Source organism: Solanum tuberosum, unplaced genomic scaffold (assembly GCF_000226075.1).
Source record: "Solanum tuberosum cultivar DM 1-3 516 R44 unplaced genomic scaffold, SolTub_3.0 scf00021, whole genome shotgun sequence".
NCBI classification, from domain to species: Eukaryota; Viridiplantae; Streptophyta; class Magnoliopsida; order Solanales; family Solanaceae; genus Solanum; species Solanum tuberosum.
Genome location: NW_006238947.1, coordinates 874185 through 889224, shown reverse-complemented (window position 1 = coordinate 889224; position 15040 = coordinate 874185). Strand labels below are relative to the sequence as shown.

General features: G+C 33.2%; 2 protein-coding genes across 4 annotated transcripts; one reads left to right on the top strand and one right to left on the bottom strand.

Moving 5' to 3' along the window:
• Positions 1-1597: 1597 nt before the first annotated feature.
• On the top strand, positions 1598-5693 carry LOC102577536 (uncharacterized). Of its 3 annotated transcripts, none has more exons than XM_006340988.2 (4): positions 1598-2569; positions 2906-2995; positions 4807-5318; positions 5445-5693. In XM_006340988.2, exons 1-3 carry the CDS (start codon positions 1763-1765, stop codon positions 5311-5313), a joined length of 1404 nt encoding a protein of 467 aa, XP_006341050.1. In that variant the 5' UTR covers positions 1598-1762; the 3' UTR covers positions 5314-5318; positions 5445-5693.
• Positions 5694-6394: 701 nt separating this feature from the next.
• On the bottom strand, positions 6395-11831 carry LOC102584792 (cation/H(+) antiporter 20). Its single transcript, XM_006341160.2, has 6 exons — positions 11569-11831; positions 10259-10620; positions 9073-9736; positions 7789-8371; positions 7208-7451; positions 6395-7009 (listed from the first exon to the last, which is right to left on the bottom strand). The coding sequence occupies exons 1-6, from the start codon at positions 11749-11751 to the stop codon at positions 6655-6657; spliced, it is 2391 nt and encodes a 796-aa protein (XP_006341222.1). The 5' UTR covers positions 11752-11831; the 3' UTR covers positions 6395-6654.
• Positions 11832-15040: the final 3209 nt, after the last annotated feature.

Here is a 15040-nt window from a genome sequence, read left to right as displayed (position 1 = left end):
GTTGAAAAACATGTTAGACTGTCTTAGACAATAACAACTTATGTACATAAGTAATCATTATGAACTTACGAACTTTTGAACATCGATAACTTTTATGGTAATTCAAACTAAAATTAGTTGGGATGGATCTCATAGTTATCATTGAATTCCAACGGGAGAGGAGGGTGGGGGTTGTATCTATGGGTGGAGGAGTGTATGCCAAAAGTATCATGGTTATACACTTTATATACATCATTGTATGTATATACCCAACGTATATAAGGTGTATAATATTACATAATGGGTATAAATTATGCATATTTAGTGAAGGGAGGGGTGGTGATGGAGGCGAATCTATAATTTATAAAATAAGAATGTATTAGGTGGAAATTGATCCCTAGCCAAGGTAATAATTCAATACTTAAATTAAGTGCACTTTTTAACATTCTTGTAGTATGGGAGAACAAATAATATTATACTCATTTTTTAAATATACATAAAATATCTAATTTTATTAAAAGACTATGAATTCATGTGTCTGTATTTTGGCCTTAATTTCGCTCATGATTGGTAGCTCATATGTAAGGGCAGAGCTTGGAATGACCTAGGGGTTCATCCAAACCCGCTTCGATAGAAAATTATAATATTTATACATTGTTAAAATTATTATTTTTTATATGAATATAGTAGATGTTGAACCCCTTTATTTCCTTCTTGTGTTTACTGCTTTATATATTAAACTCCCTAAAATAAAAATCTTGATTCTGCCATTGTTCCTTCTCCAATGACTATGACTATTACCGTGATTATGTGGTTATTTTTCTCTATCTTCTTGTCTATTTTGTGAAACAATTCACCTTTAAAACAAAAGTTTATCATCCCGACATACAATAATCAATCAAGGCTCGGAAAACAATCAATAGAAATAAAAATCTAAGAACACAAAAATATACAATTACAACCAATACTTCGGAAATGAGAAAACAAAACACTCAATTGATTATCTAGTAACCAACTATCCTAATTTTCAATTTTTGTATCGTCCTTTCAAGGATCATAACCTCGGTGAACTGAAGATGCGTCATATTCTGCCTAATCACCCACCCCAATACTTCTTAGACCCAACTTTACCCCTTCTCAAACCCTTGACAACCAACCTCTCACACTTCCTTGTTGCGTCATCCACACATCTCCTCTTTAGATATAGAAACTATCTCAATCTTACTTTTCACATCTCAGCCTTCACGAGGTTCACTTTTCCCTCTCTTGATGACAAATCCTGAGTAACTGATACTAGGAACCGATTAAGTAAAAGAAGAAGCATGTCATAAGATAAACGACAAATAAAGTTCCAATAACGAATTACTTGACTAGATGGATGAAGGGAAATCGATATTCAAACTATTTCAATCTTACTTCCTGCATCTTATCGTATCCCTCTTAATAACCCCACACATTCATCTTAATATCCATATCTCTACATACTCATCGTTCGAACATGAGAGTTTTCGACTAGCCAACTCTCTTGCCCCGAAATAATTAACCATGTTCCTCATGTAGGAAAAAAATTAAAAATTATTTGTAAACTAAACGACAAAAAAAGGTCTACTTGTAATCCAGCCGATATCCAACTCATCTCTTTTTCGGTGTCGGCCATTTTTCTCCTCTTTAAACCGCAATTTTTCCGGCCGATCAATTCTCCTCTTTGTTGATCTCAATTTTCGATTCTCCGATCACTCCACAGATCCGATTTCGAGTCACTTCTGAATCGGATCCGGGTCAGATGGCGTCATCACGGAGGCTCCGAGATCTTCAAGCCCAACCGGGGAACAAGATCTGTGTCGATTGTTCTCAGAAGAATCCTCAATGGGCTTCAGTTTCGTATGGAGTTTTCATGTGCTTGGAATGCTCCGGTAAGCATCGAGGGCTTGGGGTACATATCTCGTTTGTCCGATCTGTTACCATGGACTCATGGTCTGAGATCCAGATCCGGAAAATGGAGCTTGGTGGTAACGAGAGTTTCAACAAATTCGTGTTACAGTATGGGATTCCGAAGGAAACTGATATTGTTACCAAATACAATACAAAAGCTGCTACTGTTTATCGTGATAGGATCCAATCCCTAGCTGAGGGAAAGCCCTGGAGGGATCCACCAGTTGTTAAGGAAGTTTTGGGGGGATCAGCTAGTAATAATGGTAGTAGACCACCGTTGAGCAGCGGCGCAAGCGGCGGCGGCAGTAGGAATGGTGGATGGGATAGTTGGGATAATAATGATGATGGAGGGTTTAGTGGTAGTAATACTAAAGATATTCGGAGGAATCAGACGGTGGGAGATTTTAGGAGTGGTGGTAGTAGTGGTGGTGCACCAGCTAGGTCGAGGTCGACTGCTGATATCTCGAAGGAGCAGTATGAGGCGTCAGCTGCGAATAAAGATAACTTTTTTGCGAGGAGAATGGCTGAGAATGAGTCCCGGCCTGATGGGCTTCCGCCCTCTCAAGGAGGGAAGTATGTTGGGTTTGGATCAAATCCTGCCCCAATGCCTAGGAATAACATGAATCAGCAAGGAGATGTTTTTTCTGCTGTTACTCAGGTTATTCACCCCTTCCCTTACATTTTACATGTTGTGATTTGATTGAACAGAAGTTATATGTGAACTTACTTATATATTATACTAGTGATAGTTGAAAAGTAATCCGGGTAAGGAACATCTGATCAAAGTTAAAAATGTGAGTAGTTAATGAATTTGAGTTCCAAAGTTGTATAGAATTTGTCAAACGTTTTGAGATATATGGAAATAGTGCGTATATGTTGGGACACAGGTAATATTATTATTATGCATAAAGAGTAAACTGTGTGTACCTGTTCTGCTGTGTTGTTTTATGTCTAGTTTCTTATAGCTGATCGGGTTGCGATGTGGTATGTGTAGGGATTTGGTAGGTTATCTATGATAGCTGCAACGGCAGCACAGTCAGCTGCAAGTGTGGTTCAAGTGGGGACAAAGGAGTTGACTTCTAAGGTATTTTGATTCGACTTCTGGATTTAAAATTAATGGTTATGTAATTGTGTTCTACTTTACATACACTTGCTGTTTTTAATTCTCGAGATATGTCTTGATTCCTTTTTTTGGGTCAAGCAAGCCTCTCTTGCCACTAGCCAACTCTACTTTATAAGGTGGTTTGTTTCTGACTTTCTCTATATCAATTTCCACGGCCATACTTGTTCTTGCCGTCTACTTTGTGACAATACTTTGTAATTAGACTCAACTAAGAAAAGGCCATCCTTGTGTTCTTTCCATACCATCTTATTTGGTACTAATTGCTGTCCTTGGAAGCTACCTATCATCTGCAGAAAGAGGGTCATTTCCTCCATTTCCCTGTCATCTCATTCCTTTATAAAAACAAACTTAATGACTGAGATGAGATCTGAATAATTATGATTAAGTCTTTCATTAAGTGCAAACAAATGAAGCTCAAGTATATTTATCAGGTAACGTTTTGAAAGTGGGGGAAGTATACCAAGGGCACTAGAGAAAAATGGGGAGTTTTGCAAAGAGCTCTGGTTGGTAACCGTTGTTAGAGGAAGAGTAGAAAATGGAGTAATTAAGTTATCCAAAATGGACAATGGGATATCCCTGTAGTTAGACGATCTGCATGGACTCAAACCTAACACCAGCCAACAAAGCCATAGTTGGACAATCCTTATGTTGGCCGTAGTTAGCTTGTAACGGTCAATCTGCACAATTCAAGTCCATAGTTAGACGGTCTTGATGTTGGCCGTACACACTACAATGAGTACAATCAGCCACCTTTATTCAGGCTTTGAGCCGATTAGCTTTGTGAAGCTCAAATATGTGAACATATAATTACTTAATTAGTTAGGTCTTTGTGAGTGAATTATCCACTAGGATTTTCCTTTAACTTTCATCTCCAAAAAGGTTGCAGAGCGAGGTATCAGATATTTAGTTCTAGTCAGGAACCATGTAAATATTTTAACTCTATTTATTAGTTCTAGGGTTGAAGACATGCTACCTCCCACAGAGATTCATGCTGTCTTCTGCTATTTTATGTAAGCTGGGTTGAGTGCCGTTCGCTATATCATCTGAACAGAGACTTAGGGAAGTAAATAAATGATTATCTTGGGTGCTATATCATAAACAGTGTCCTTGCATCTGCAGTCTCACCAATGTTTCTGCGTTTCTCTGCTATACCATTGTTACACACCTTATGTGGTGCTTATAAAAATATGTAACATCTGATACCTGTATGGATCAGTTCAATCCTTTAAATATACAATGTTCCTTTTTTGTTTTGTTTATTGTCCATAAATTGTCTGGGACAATACTACACTTGCATTAGTGAAAGAAGGGTGCACTTGCATGGAATTATTTAGACCAATGGGGTCCCTATAGTTCCTACGATATATCTCTATAGGAGAAAAGAGTTGCTGTTCGATGGATAAAATACCATTCACTATCACATGTTTTAATTGAACCAGAGTTTACTTCTATTCTGCCAGAAATATATTATTTGGTGTACACGTCCATTCTCTATGAGTTGGAGTCTATAATGTTACCCTGTATTCCATAGGCATGAGAATTGCCGTTGAATGAATCAATTGGCTATTTTCATCTGAGCTGGAATTCTCTCTCTGAAGTTGTTTATGTGCTTGCTAAAAGTCTGCTCTTCAGTTTTATTTATTTATATTTGCTCTTTTTTCAATTTTTCATCAATCATATAGTCTACTTTTCATCTCTGGTATGTTGTTTAGAAAATGGAGCAGTGTAGTTAAATGATAGTTGAGATGTGTGTGCCAATCCTGTTCTTTCAGGTGAAAGAAGGTGGATATGATACCAAGGTTAATGAAACGGTCAACGTTGTCACGGCAAAAACAAGTGAGATTGGACAAAAAAGTTGGGGTATCATGAAAGGAGTCTTGGCCATGGCTTCACAGAAGGTAGAGGAATATACCAAGGAAAGTCCGGCCTGGAAGAATGATAGCTGGCAACGAGGTGAAAGTGAAAAGAATGGCTATTATCAGGACTTTAATCAGGATTCTAAAGGATGGAATGCTTCTGGAGGAGCCCAGTCCTCTGGAAGGAACGTTAATTCTGTTAGCTCTGGGTCATGGGATGATTGGGACAATGAAGACAAAAGCAAAGTAAATCCTACAAAGGCGGCAGCAGCACCCAACAACAAGAACGATGACTGGGCTGGATGGGATGACGGCCAGGACGATGGATTTGATAATCACTACCAGAGTGCATCCAACAATAAACATGCTACTGTTCATGCTGGAAAATCAGATTCCAAATGGACCGATGGAGGTTTCCTCTGACGGCAGTACATGTTATAACTTCCCTTAGTTATTTTTTGCCCTTCGAGATTCAATTTTCTCCATGTCTTTTTGGAAAAAAAAAAAGGAATTGTGTGTCTGAATATAGTTGATATTTGTACCATTGCCAGCAGGTTGGGTTAATCGCTCCTGCTGTTAAAGAAGAAAGAGCCAAAAGCACAAACAGAATTAGACTCTTGTTGAAGACCATTATTCGGGGCTAAAAAAGCGTTTAGGCTACATTTGGATTTGTAAAGACCATTTTTGTTTCTGTTTCTGTCCTATATATTGGAGATTCTTGATTATTATGTCTGATTTATGTGTGTTTGCATATGGACATATGAAAGATCTTTGGATAAATGGCTTTGGCAGCTTAACATCTTCATCTGGCTCATGAATTGTGTGTTACAGGGTTTGATGTGTTTTTGTAGCCATCTATGTCATTCTGTGTGAATTGTGATGCAACTAACCTTCTGTTCATGCTTCTGAAGTTTACTCCTTGTTACTATTTAATATCGCCAACCAAATTCTGCATAATTATGCGATTTGATATTATGCACATATTACATATTTTTTCGTCTTTTCCATTTATGTTGATGGTGCCAGTGGTTGCATCATATCCGCTTTAACTACAAGAAACCCGGAAGTCTGTGTATAATTTACATAAATCCCATAGTGATAAGAGCTAATTACATTATTTTTCTTCTCTTTTCTAAATTACAAAAATTCCTTAAATTTTATGAATTTTTGATACATAACTAGACTTCCAAACAGTTGAGAGGGGAGTATGAGGGATGTATCCGAGAGGGGAGATACATTACTGGACTTCCAAACAGTCGAGAGGGGAGTATGAGGGATGTATCCGAAAGGGGAGTGAGGTATGCAAACAAGTTTTACATATCCCTCCCCCAACTCCAATGTGTTTATTAGTAGTACAAATAATCCAATGATAGTTGGTGGACAAGGTGGTTTTTATTGTCTGTTCCATTAGGAATCGCATAGTTCTTGATACATATATGTGACTACGAAGAAGAAGCAAGAACGCATGTAAAAAGACGTAATGGAAACATAACGTAATTTTTTATATGAGATAATCACATACTTTCAACATATTTATTCATTCTACACATACGGACGAGACACATCAATATATAAAATTAACTATTCTTCAAATTCAACTGCTAGAACTAACACCAACAACATAGTTCTACGAGCGTGCATGGTGTGTACACATACCTTATCCCTTTCATGAGATAGGAAGTTATTTTCAATAGACCCTCGACTCAAGAAAACGCTACAACTAACACAAATTTAATAATATCTTATTACTTCATATCAAATGATTCACACAATATCCTTATCAATAAAGCTACTAGCCACTTTTGAGTTCCCAAACTTAGCTTCTTGTTGTTGTTGTTGAATCACTAGAACAGAACTTTTTATCCCTTTGTCTGATGAAGCCAACAAATTAGCCAATGGCCCAAATTCTGAATTATTCAATTGTTGCTCATCAAATAGTTTTGCCATTATGCCTTGTGGAAACTTACTTTTATTATTCCCTATTATCATAAGTTCAAATTCTCCACTTTTTCCAATTTCCAACACTTCATTCACCAAATTATTTGCTTCTTTCTCACTATATACAATTTGTTTACCCCACTTCATCTTGAATTCTGCAATAGTAGAATCATCCAAAGTCCTGTTTGGAACAAAAAACAACACATAATACATCTGTTAGGATCAAACGTTTATACCATCATGCCAAAAAGCTATAGCTGGTAGCATGACCGCAACTTTAGGGTCAATCCAGTCCTCTCGTGGACTTTGTCATAGGCAGGATATTGGCGTTATCCGACACTAATAGACAAATGCATATATCTAGAAGAGTTAATTTTACCTTTCAACTTCATCAAAATTAGTACTTCCATGATGAATGAATCTTACTAATGTAACCCTAATAGCAGGATGTTCAACCATTCTACTACCAATTTCCAAAGCTTTACTACAATCAGCTCCACCAAAAAACACAATGCAAATTCTCATCCCATTATCAACCAATTGTAATCCACGATCAACCACCACCGCCACCGAGCACCACGCTTGACTCATCACTCTCTCATTTGCCATCCTCCATCCGTGCCCTATACGTCGAGATATCAAATTTAGCTCATGGAAATATAATTTAGATTTAACTAGACATATATTTATCGACTAGTGTCATTTTTGACATAGTCCAATTAGTCATCTAATGTTTGAGACACACCTAGCCTACAATTGACCATAAAATTAACATAGAATCAAAACATAAAAAATTTAGAATTTTTTTTATTGTTTTATTTGTTTAATGTAATCATGATATAAATAATAGGAAAAAAAAGAACTTATATTGTTTGATTGGACTCAACTCATTTGTTAGTTTGACTATCTTTTTAACATGATGTAATTCAATCGGCTCATTTGACACTCTTATGGTCTTACCTGCATGAATCTCCACTTCTTCATTTCCTTCCATTTGCCAATATTTATCGAACGGCAAAATAATCAGTTCAACTCGTTTTTTCTCCGCAACATGAATAATATCCTCATCCAAATCCGATAAACCCGAGATAGCCATTGTGGGTCGGACTATGACCTTTCCTAGCGTGCTATACGCCTCGAACGCCGCGCCCACTTGATCGGTCGCGTCATCTCGGAAAAGCACTCGGCCGATGAACGGAAAACCATTTTTTCGGGCACGTTGGACCATCGATATGGATGAGAGTCGGTCGGTGAACTCCACGAGTCTCATCACATAGAGTTTTGTGACTGAGGCGTAGTTATTGTTATTTTTTTCAGACCTTAGTGACTCGATGAGGTTAATGAGTGCACGTGCATCCCTCGGGCCACGTAAGCACGCTAGGATTCGAAGATTGTTTTGTTTTTTGATCTTTTTTTGTGGTTTTTCGAGTTGAGGATTTTGTGTTGATGATGGTTTATGAATAGCCATTACTATAGGAGTTGTGATAAAGGTTGTAAAAAGTGCCATGATCACCAATATTGCAAACGTCTCATCGTCCAAAACCTAATAATGGAGCAAAAAATTAAAAATTAGTTGTCATATATAATTGTCAAAAATATAATTGAACGGTTTAATATATTAAAAATATAACATAATACATCAAAAGTGTACATATAATTAATTCCAAGTAAAATGAGTAATTATCATTATTCAATTGCGACTCTAATTAACTTTTCTTCTTAGAGTCATGTTTGATAGAGAGGAAAATATTTTTTTGTTTACTATTTTTAAATTTGATAAGCAACCAGAAAAATATGAGGCTCAATATTGGTAAATCGAGAATTAAAATGAGTGTAGTTCTGATTGATATTATAATTAAAAAAACTTAAAGTTAAACCTAGCTTGGATCCATTTCTCCCTAAAATACTAGCTCTTGAAGTGAGACTGCTCGAAATCATATTAAAAGATCAAATCATCATTCATTGAGTCTTATGAGAGAATTTTATTTACATTTATATTATTTTTAATCAGTTAAAAAAGAATGTCACTTTTCTACCTTAAAAATTATTTTCTTTTATATATTCAATTTTTGACCCTTAACGGTATATACTCTTATCGCCATAGAAAAAAACCCCGACATGTCTAAAATGTATCATAAGTTTAAGTGTATTTCTTATATACGATAAAAGTTTCTTTGCTTTTTAAATTCTATATCTGGTCAAACAACATCATATAAAGCGAAACACATAAAAGTAAAAACTAACCTTTTTCTCCTTTCCAATATTTAGAACAATTAGCTCCACCAACCCTTTTGTATTCATCAAAAATCCAAGTGCTAAAGCTTCTCTCATTGGCATTGAACACAACATTATTCCCACAACAAAAGTCCCCAAAACTTTGCCTACACAAGCTGTGGACACAACAAGAACCACAAGTCCCCAAGCCTTAACACTATGAATTTGTGAAATATTTGTCTTAATACCACTTGATGCAAAATAAAGTGGTAATAATAATCCAGACACAAAATCTTCAATTCTCAAAATCAATTTTTCTGAAAAGTCCCCATTTTTTGGAATAATTAATCCAAATATAAATCCTCCAAATATTGCATGTATACCAATAAAATCAGTCATAAAACCAAATAACATAACTCCAACTAGGGTTAAACATATACAAGTTTCTTCAACAATATTGTTGTTCCCATTTGATGATTTTTTTGCCACCCAAATCATAATTGGCCTAATAATTAGGAACATAAAAACCACAAATCCAATTCCACTTAGAAAAACCCATAGTGAAATTAAAGGACTATGATGAACTCCTCCTCCTCCTGCTAGAGCAATTGCAAGAGCAAGTAAAATCCATGCAGCAACATCATTGAATGCAGCTGCTGCCATAGCCATTTCACCAATTTGTGTAGTCAGTAACCTGTTGAGACATAATATAATTAAAAGTCCTTACATGAACGATGGTCATACATAATTCAATACACAGTAACGTATGCAGGATTTTTTTAGTAAGCATGTAACAATATTAATATCATATGGATAAAGGGCATGCAATTCAAATATAGTAATAATTAAAACTATATCCTTCGCGAGTTTTCGAAATTAGGGTTTCCAATTTTCCCCCCAAACCTAATTAATCATGTAGGAGTAGTTTCAAGCATATATGATACATAATTTTCACTAAGAGAAGTCTGAATATAAAGAAATAAACCACACATGAATTCAAAAAAGGTAATATATATTCGTACATAAATAAATAAAAAAAGTTGTCTATCCATCGATCTACGCAGTATAATTTTCTAGTAAAGGGGTGATGACTCCACCACAACATCTATGTGACATCTTTTTTGGACATATATAGATCTAGGTTAAACCCTAAACCACCTTTATATAGAGAGAGTGTGTGTGATTTCAGATGAGATGATCGTATAATTGAACAAACCTTAATTCCGCGAGGATTCGAGCAAGAACAGGAAAGGCAGTGATTGAAAGTGAAACACCAATGAACAAGAAAAATTCTCCATATCCAACACTATCAATCCCTTTGATTATCTTTCTTAGAACAAAAGCAACTCCAATGCTAAATAGAAAGGGCAATGAAATTCCAGCAAATGCTATTCCAATAGCTTTTTTTCCACTTTTATGTATGGTGTTTAAGTCCAATTCAAGACCAACAAGAAATAAGAAAAATAATAGGCCTATGTTTGATACACATTCAAGAATTGGAGTACTCCATGATGGAAAAATACAATTTGTGAATGTTTTGTTCCTCCCAAATGCTGATGGCCCAAGCATAATCCCTGCCTGAAAAATACAAAAAAAATGTTTTTTTTTTCAAAAATATACGATCCAACATAAAATATTACGTCATATAGACCAATATATAATAGGGAAAAAGGACAAATATACCCCTGAACTGTCATAAATGGTATGCATATACCCTCTGCTATACTTTTGGGACATTGGTGCCCCTGCTGTCCAAAAACTAGAGCATATATGTCCTTCACTCTAACGGAAGACTAAATAGGGACACGTGACGCAATCTTATCCGTCGACCCGATATTTAATAAATGTTGGGTCGGTGGATAAAATTGTGACACGTCTATGTCCGTTAGTATAAAGGGTATATATGCTCTAGTTTTTGGACGACAAGAGCACCAATTGTCCCAAAAGTATGATGGAGGGTATCTGCATACCATTTACGATAGTTCATGGTTATATTTGTTCTTTTTCCCTATATATTATTAGACAACATTATACCTGGAGAAATTAAAGCATTGTATATAACGTATCAACCTTATATAAATGTATATAATAGTGTACGAAAGGTGTTTATACACAAATATGAGCTATAAAGGGATATATTTTGCTTTCAAAAAGTTTGATTTATATGAGGATATATTTATGATAGAATTTTTTGTTTGAGTTTAGAGATTTATAAGTGTGAAATAATATGAACAATAAAATCGAAAATTGACTTAGTAATCCAAGACATTATAAACTACTTACACAACCAACCAATTAGCGACAAATATATGTAACCTTCTCTAACACCTTATGAACGTGTAACTAAACGTGGATTCAGAATTTAAACTTGACGTGTTTAGCATTTTATCCATGCTCCATACATGCAACCATATGATGAGGGACGATTGTGAAAATGTTCGATTACACAAAAAATGATGAGAGACTATAGTACTTACATTCTTTAAAATAAAACGAAAGAATATACTGACAGTGCATAAAACTTACGAGGATCTCCGCGACGACTTTAGGTTGGCGGAGGGGCTTGAGAAGGAAAGCAAGTAATCGACTAAGGAACACAACTAACGTTGTTTGAATAATTAATAATGGAAAAGCATAGTGTAAAGTATTTTCTCCTTGCCATACTCCATCTGATGATGTTTTTATGGAATTGGTTACATTAAAACCCATAATTAATTATGAGAATTATATTAATTCTTCAAAAATAACCTTATAATGAACTATATAATACACAATGTGTATTTTCCTAAGTTCAAGTTTTTGGTTATATTGAAACTAAGCCAAAGAGAGGGGTATTTATAGTGGAGAGAAAGACCCCGGATTCATCGATTTAGTATTTTCGACGTGAAGCATAAATTTATGCATAATAATTTATTAAAATTGTAACAAAAGTTAAATTCATAATTTTAAAAATATAATAGATTCAATATTTGTTTTTTTTAATTTTGTTTTTGTTTTTATTTGGTGTCTGGTACCTCCATTAGAGCCCGACTAATTTGAATTCGCTTTGCGTAGAGCCTCATTCGAAGGGAAGTGCTCCCTAGTAAGAATTTTTTTATACTTAAAATTCGAACTCAAAACCTCTGATTAAGAAACGAGCAACCTAATAAGTTCAATATTAAAAATTTAAATCATGAATCCGCGTACCAATGTATCCTCCAAATTAATCTCCTCGACCATAGTAGAAGAATCTAATTATTATTTTCATTGGGTGGGTTTTTTGTACAATGCAATATACTGAAATATATATTTAGTGGTATATCATTGTCACATTAGTTTATATTATATTATAAATTATAATTTAAGGATTAAAATGACCAGTTATTAATGTAATTTATTATTGGATCATTGTAAAACATTTTTTAGTTGCAGCTTTAAATTCATCATAAGCTAAATTAGTATTCAAATAACCAACCTGTAACAATGAGAAAATTATAGAAATGCTATATAAAAAATATTTTTTTCTAAAATTTTCATTATTTTCAAATTCATTAAATATTGGGTAAAAAAAGGAAAAAAATGTTTTCGGAAAATCAAAGGTAAGTTCAGTTGTCATGTCACTTCTTTTAGTTAAATTAATATTAAAATGAGATACATAATTATTTATTTTACTGTACTACAATAGTATTTTTATGCAATTGTGATGTAATGGACATATTTAGTGGTATTTAACTGTTACACGTGTTGTACATAGTTGATTACTACTGTCTTTTCAAATTTACGTGGCATTATTCGAAATTGAGAGTGAAATAATTTAGCTAGCGTTTGATCATAAATTTTTAAATATTCTTGGCAAATATTATTTGGGTGAAATTTCACCTTGTGTTTGGTCATAGTATTTGAGAAACATATTTCACTTTTTTAGAAAAATATGATTTATATCCATAAGTTTTAAAAACTATCAAAACTAACCATAAGTTTGTATTACAAGTCAATTGGATCTTCGTTGCAACAAATAACAAGTAGTGTCCATGACACTGGAGCAATGTGGTAGTTTGGAGTGCGTGAAACAAGCATCATTTCATACATCGTGAAGTAGACAAAGCACATGACTTTGTTACTCTGAGCCGATTGTTCATCATTTTCATCAATAACCATATCATCACTTTCATATTCACCGAATATTTCATCACTATTTTAGTGTTCACATAAAAATAATGTAATACAACGCAAACATTTATTTTGATCATGAATTCAAATATGAAAATAATAAATTTTTTGAAATATTTTTTTATATATATTTGAAAATTATGTAATAATTACAATATTATGTCTTTTCTAGTGTATTAAAAAGAATCTAACCGAGAAAAGTGAATTTTAGTTTAGGTAAAAAGTAATTAACGAAAACTCAGATGAATCAAACTAAGAGTTACAATGTGTAGAATCGATCATATATATATATATATATATAGTCTAGTAGAAATCTGATACAACAGAAAAGAATAATAAAATATTTGATACGATTTGATCCACTATGTTAGTGGAAGGTCGTAAGCAAAAAAATTAATGATTGAACAAAGTCAAATTTATTAAATGGATCGAAACTTGCCAAATAACAACTAAAATATAAAACTTTGTTTATTTATTTATTTATTTGAGGACCAAATTGGATTGTACATCTTTCACTATAATGATTAAAATTGTAGAAAATTACATCACTTATGAATTTATAATCTGTACTTGTTGAACATAAAATAGTGGATAGCTCTGGCCGCACTAAACATAAATTATTTATTTTCTTCCACACACACAAAAAAAAAAAAGGTATGCAAATTTGAGGGAAGCCATATATATAGAGTAGTCTATTTCATGTTAATAACTATTTTTGTGGATAGTTTTGACTTTTGAATATTTTTGTATCTCAAAAAAGCTCATGAAAGATTTGAAAATTGAATCAAATTGAAGAAAAAAAATCAATATTTTTTAAATTTGGTTTGGTTTTGATTTTAAGCGGAAAATAATCAAAAAAATTAAACTAAATCGATTATATAAATATTTATTTGAAAATTATAATTGTTGTGTATATTATGGTGCATATTAATCTTCTGCACTCTTGGTTCGTGATTTAGATGATTTGTTTTTATAGCATTCTAATTCTTTGTCTTTACTTTCTGGTTTGATTTTATAATTTTTAGTTTGATAATTTCAAGAATCTATTTCATATTCAAAAGAACTTGTCTTTGAGTGCTTTATTATTCATCATTGTTTCTTCAATTATTGTCAAGATATATATTTTGAGATATTACAACTAAATCTTTAATTGTTTGCACAAAATAATTATTATACAAAATTTTATTATGTTCCTTGAAATTAATAATGGTTAAATTATCATACAATGCATCCATACAAATTTTTGGAGGAGGCTACATATATAACTTATATTTGGAATATAATTAATCTAATATGTACTTGAAAGTAAGTATCATATATTTTAATTATTATTTTTTGTAAAAATGATATAATTGATTTGATTTTGTTTCAATATTTTAAAAAATTAACTTAATTAATTTAATTTCTTAAAAAGGTAAATCAATTCAAACCGAATCATGAACCCCTCCCCAACTAAATCCATACATAGAGAAAAGTAAGTTTATTATTTTTTGTTTGAGAATTTTTATCACCCACAAAAAATTACAAAGTGGAAAATAGATGTAATGATTTCTCTATATTGTCCTTTCATTTTCAAATAGTAAATTATCAATCTTTTTTTTTCTTTTTATAGTGGACATTTATGGAAGATGAAATCATCAAGAAAAAACAATTATAATCTTCTAGGTTCAATAATAATTGCTTTATTTATACATTGTTTCTTCTAGACATGGACAAATCTCAACAAAAAAAAAAGTTTTTTTTTTCCGTTCACTTGGAAAAAAACATATAATGTACTCAAAAGACAAGTCCAGGATGTGGGGAATCGATTTTACTATTTTTTAAAAAAAAAATTCTTATAAGAAATATT

Bases quoted from the DNA above. Each gene is read 5' to 3' on its own strand.
- LOC102577536 (XM_006340988.2), top strand. From the start codon at position 1,763: ATGGCGTCATCACGGAGGCTCCGAGATCTTCAAGCCCAACCGGGGAAC. The intron at 2,570-2,905 runs GTTATTCACCCC...TGGTATGTGTAG, and splicing joins TTTTTTCTGCTGTTACTCAG to GGATTTGGTAGGTTATCTAT. The intron at 2,996-4,806 runs GTATTTTGATTC...CTGTTCTTTCAG, and splicing joins CAAAGGAGTTGACTTCTAAG to GTGAAAGAAGGTGGATATGA.
- LOC102584792 (XM_006341160.2), bottom strand. From the start codon at position 11,751: ATGGGTTTTAATGTAACCAATTCCATAAAAACATCATCAGATGGAGTA. The intron at 10,621-11,568 runs GTAAGTTTTATG...TGTATTTTTCAG, and splicing joins AAGTCGTCGCGGAGATCCTC to GCAGGGATTATGCTTGGGCC. The intron at 9,737-10,258 runs GTTTGTTCAATT...ATGTCTCAACAG, and splicing joins CGAATCCTCGCGGAATTAAG to GTTACTGACTACACAAATTG.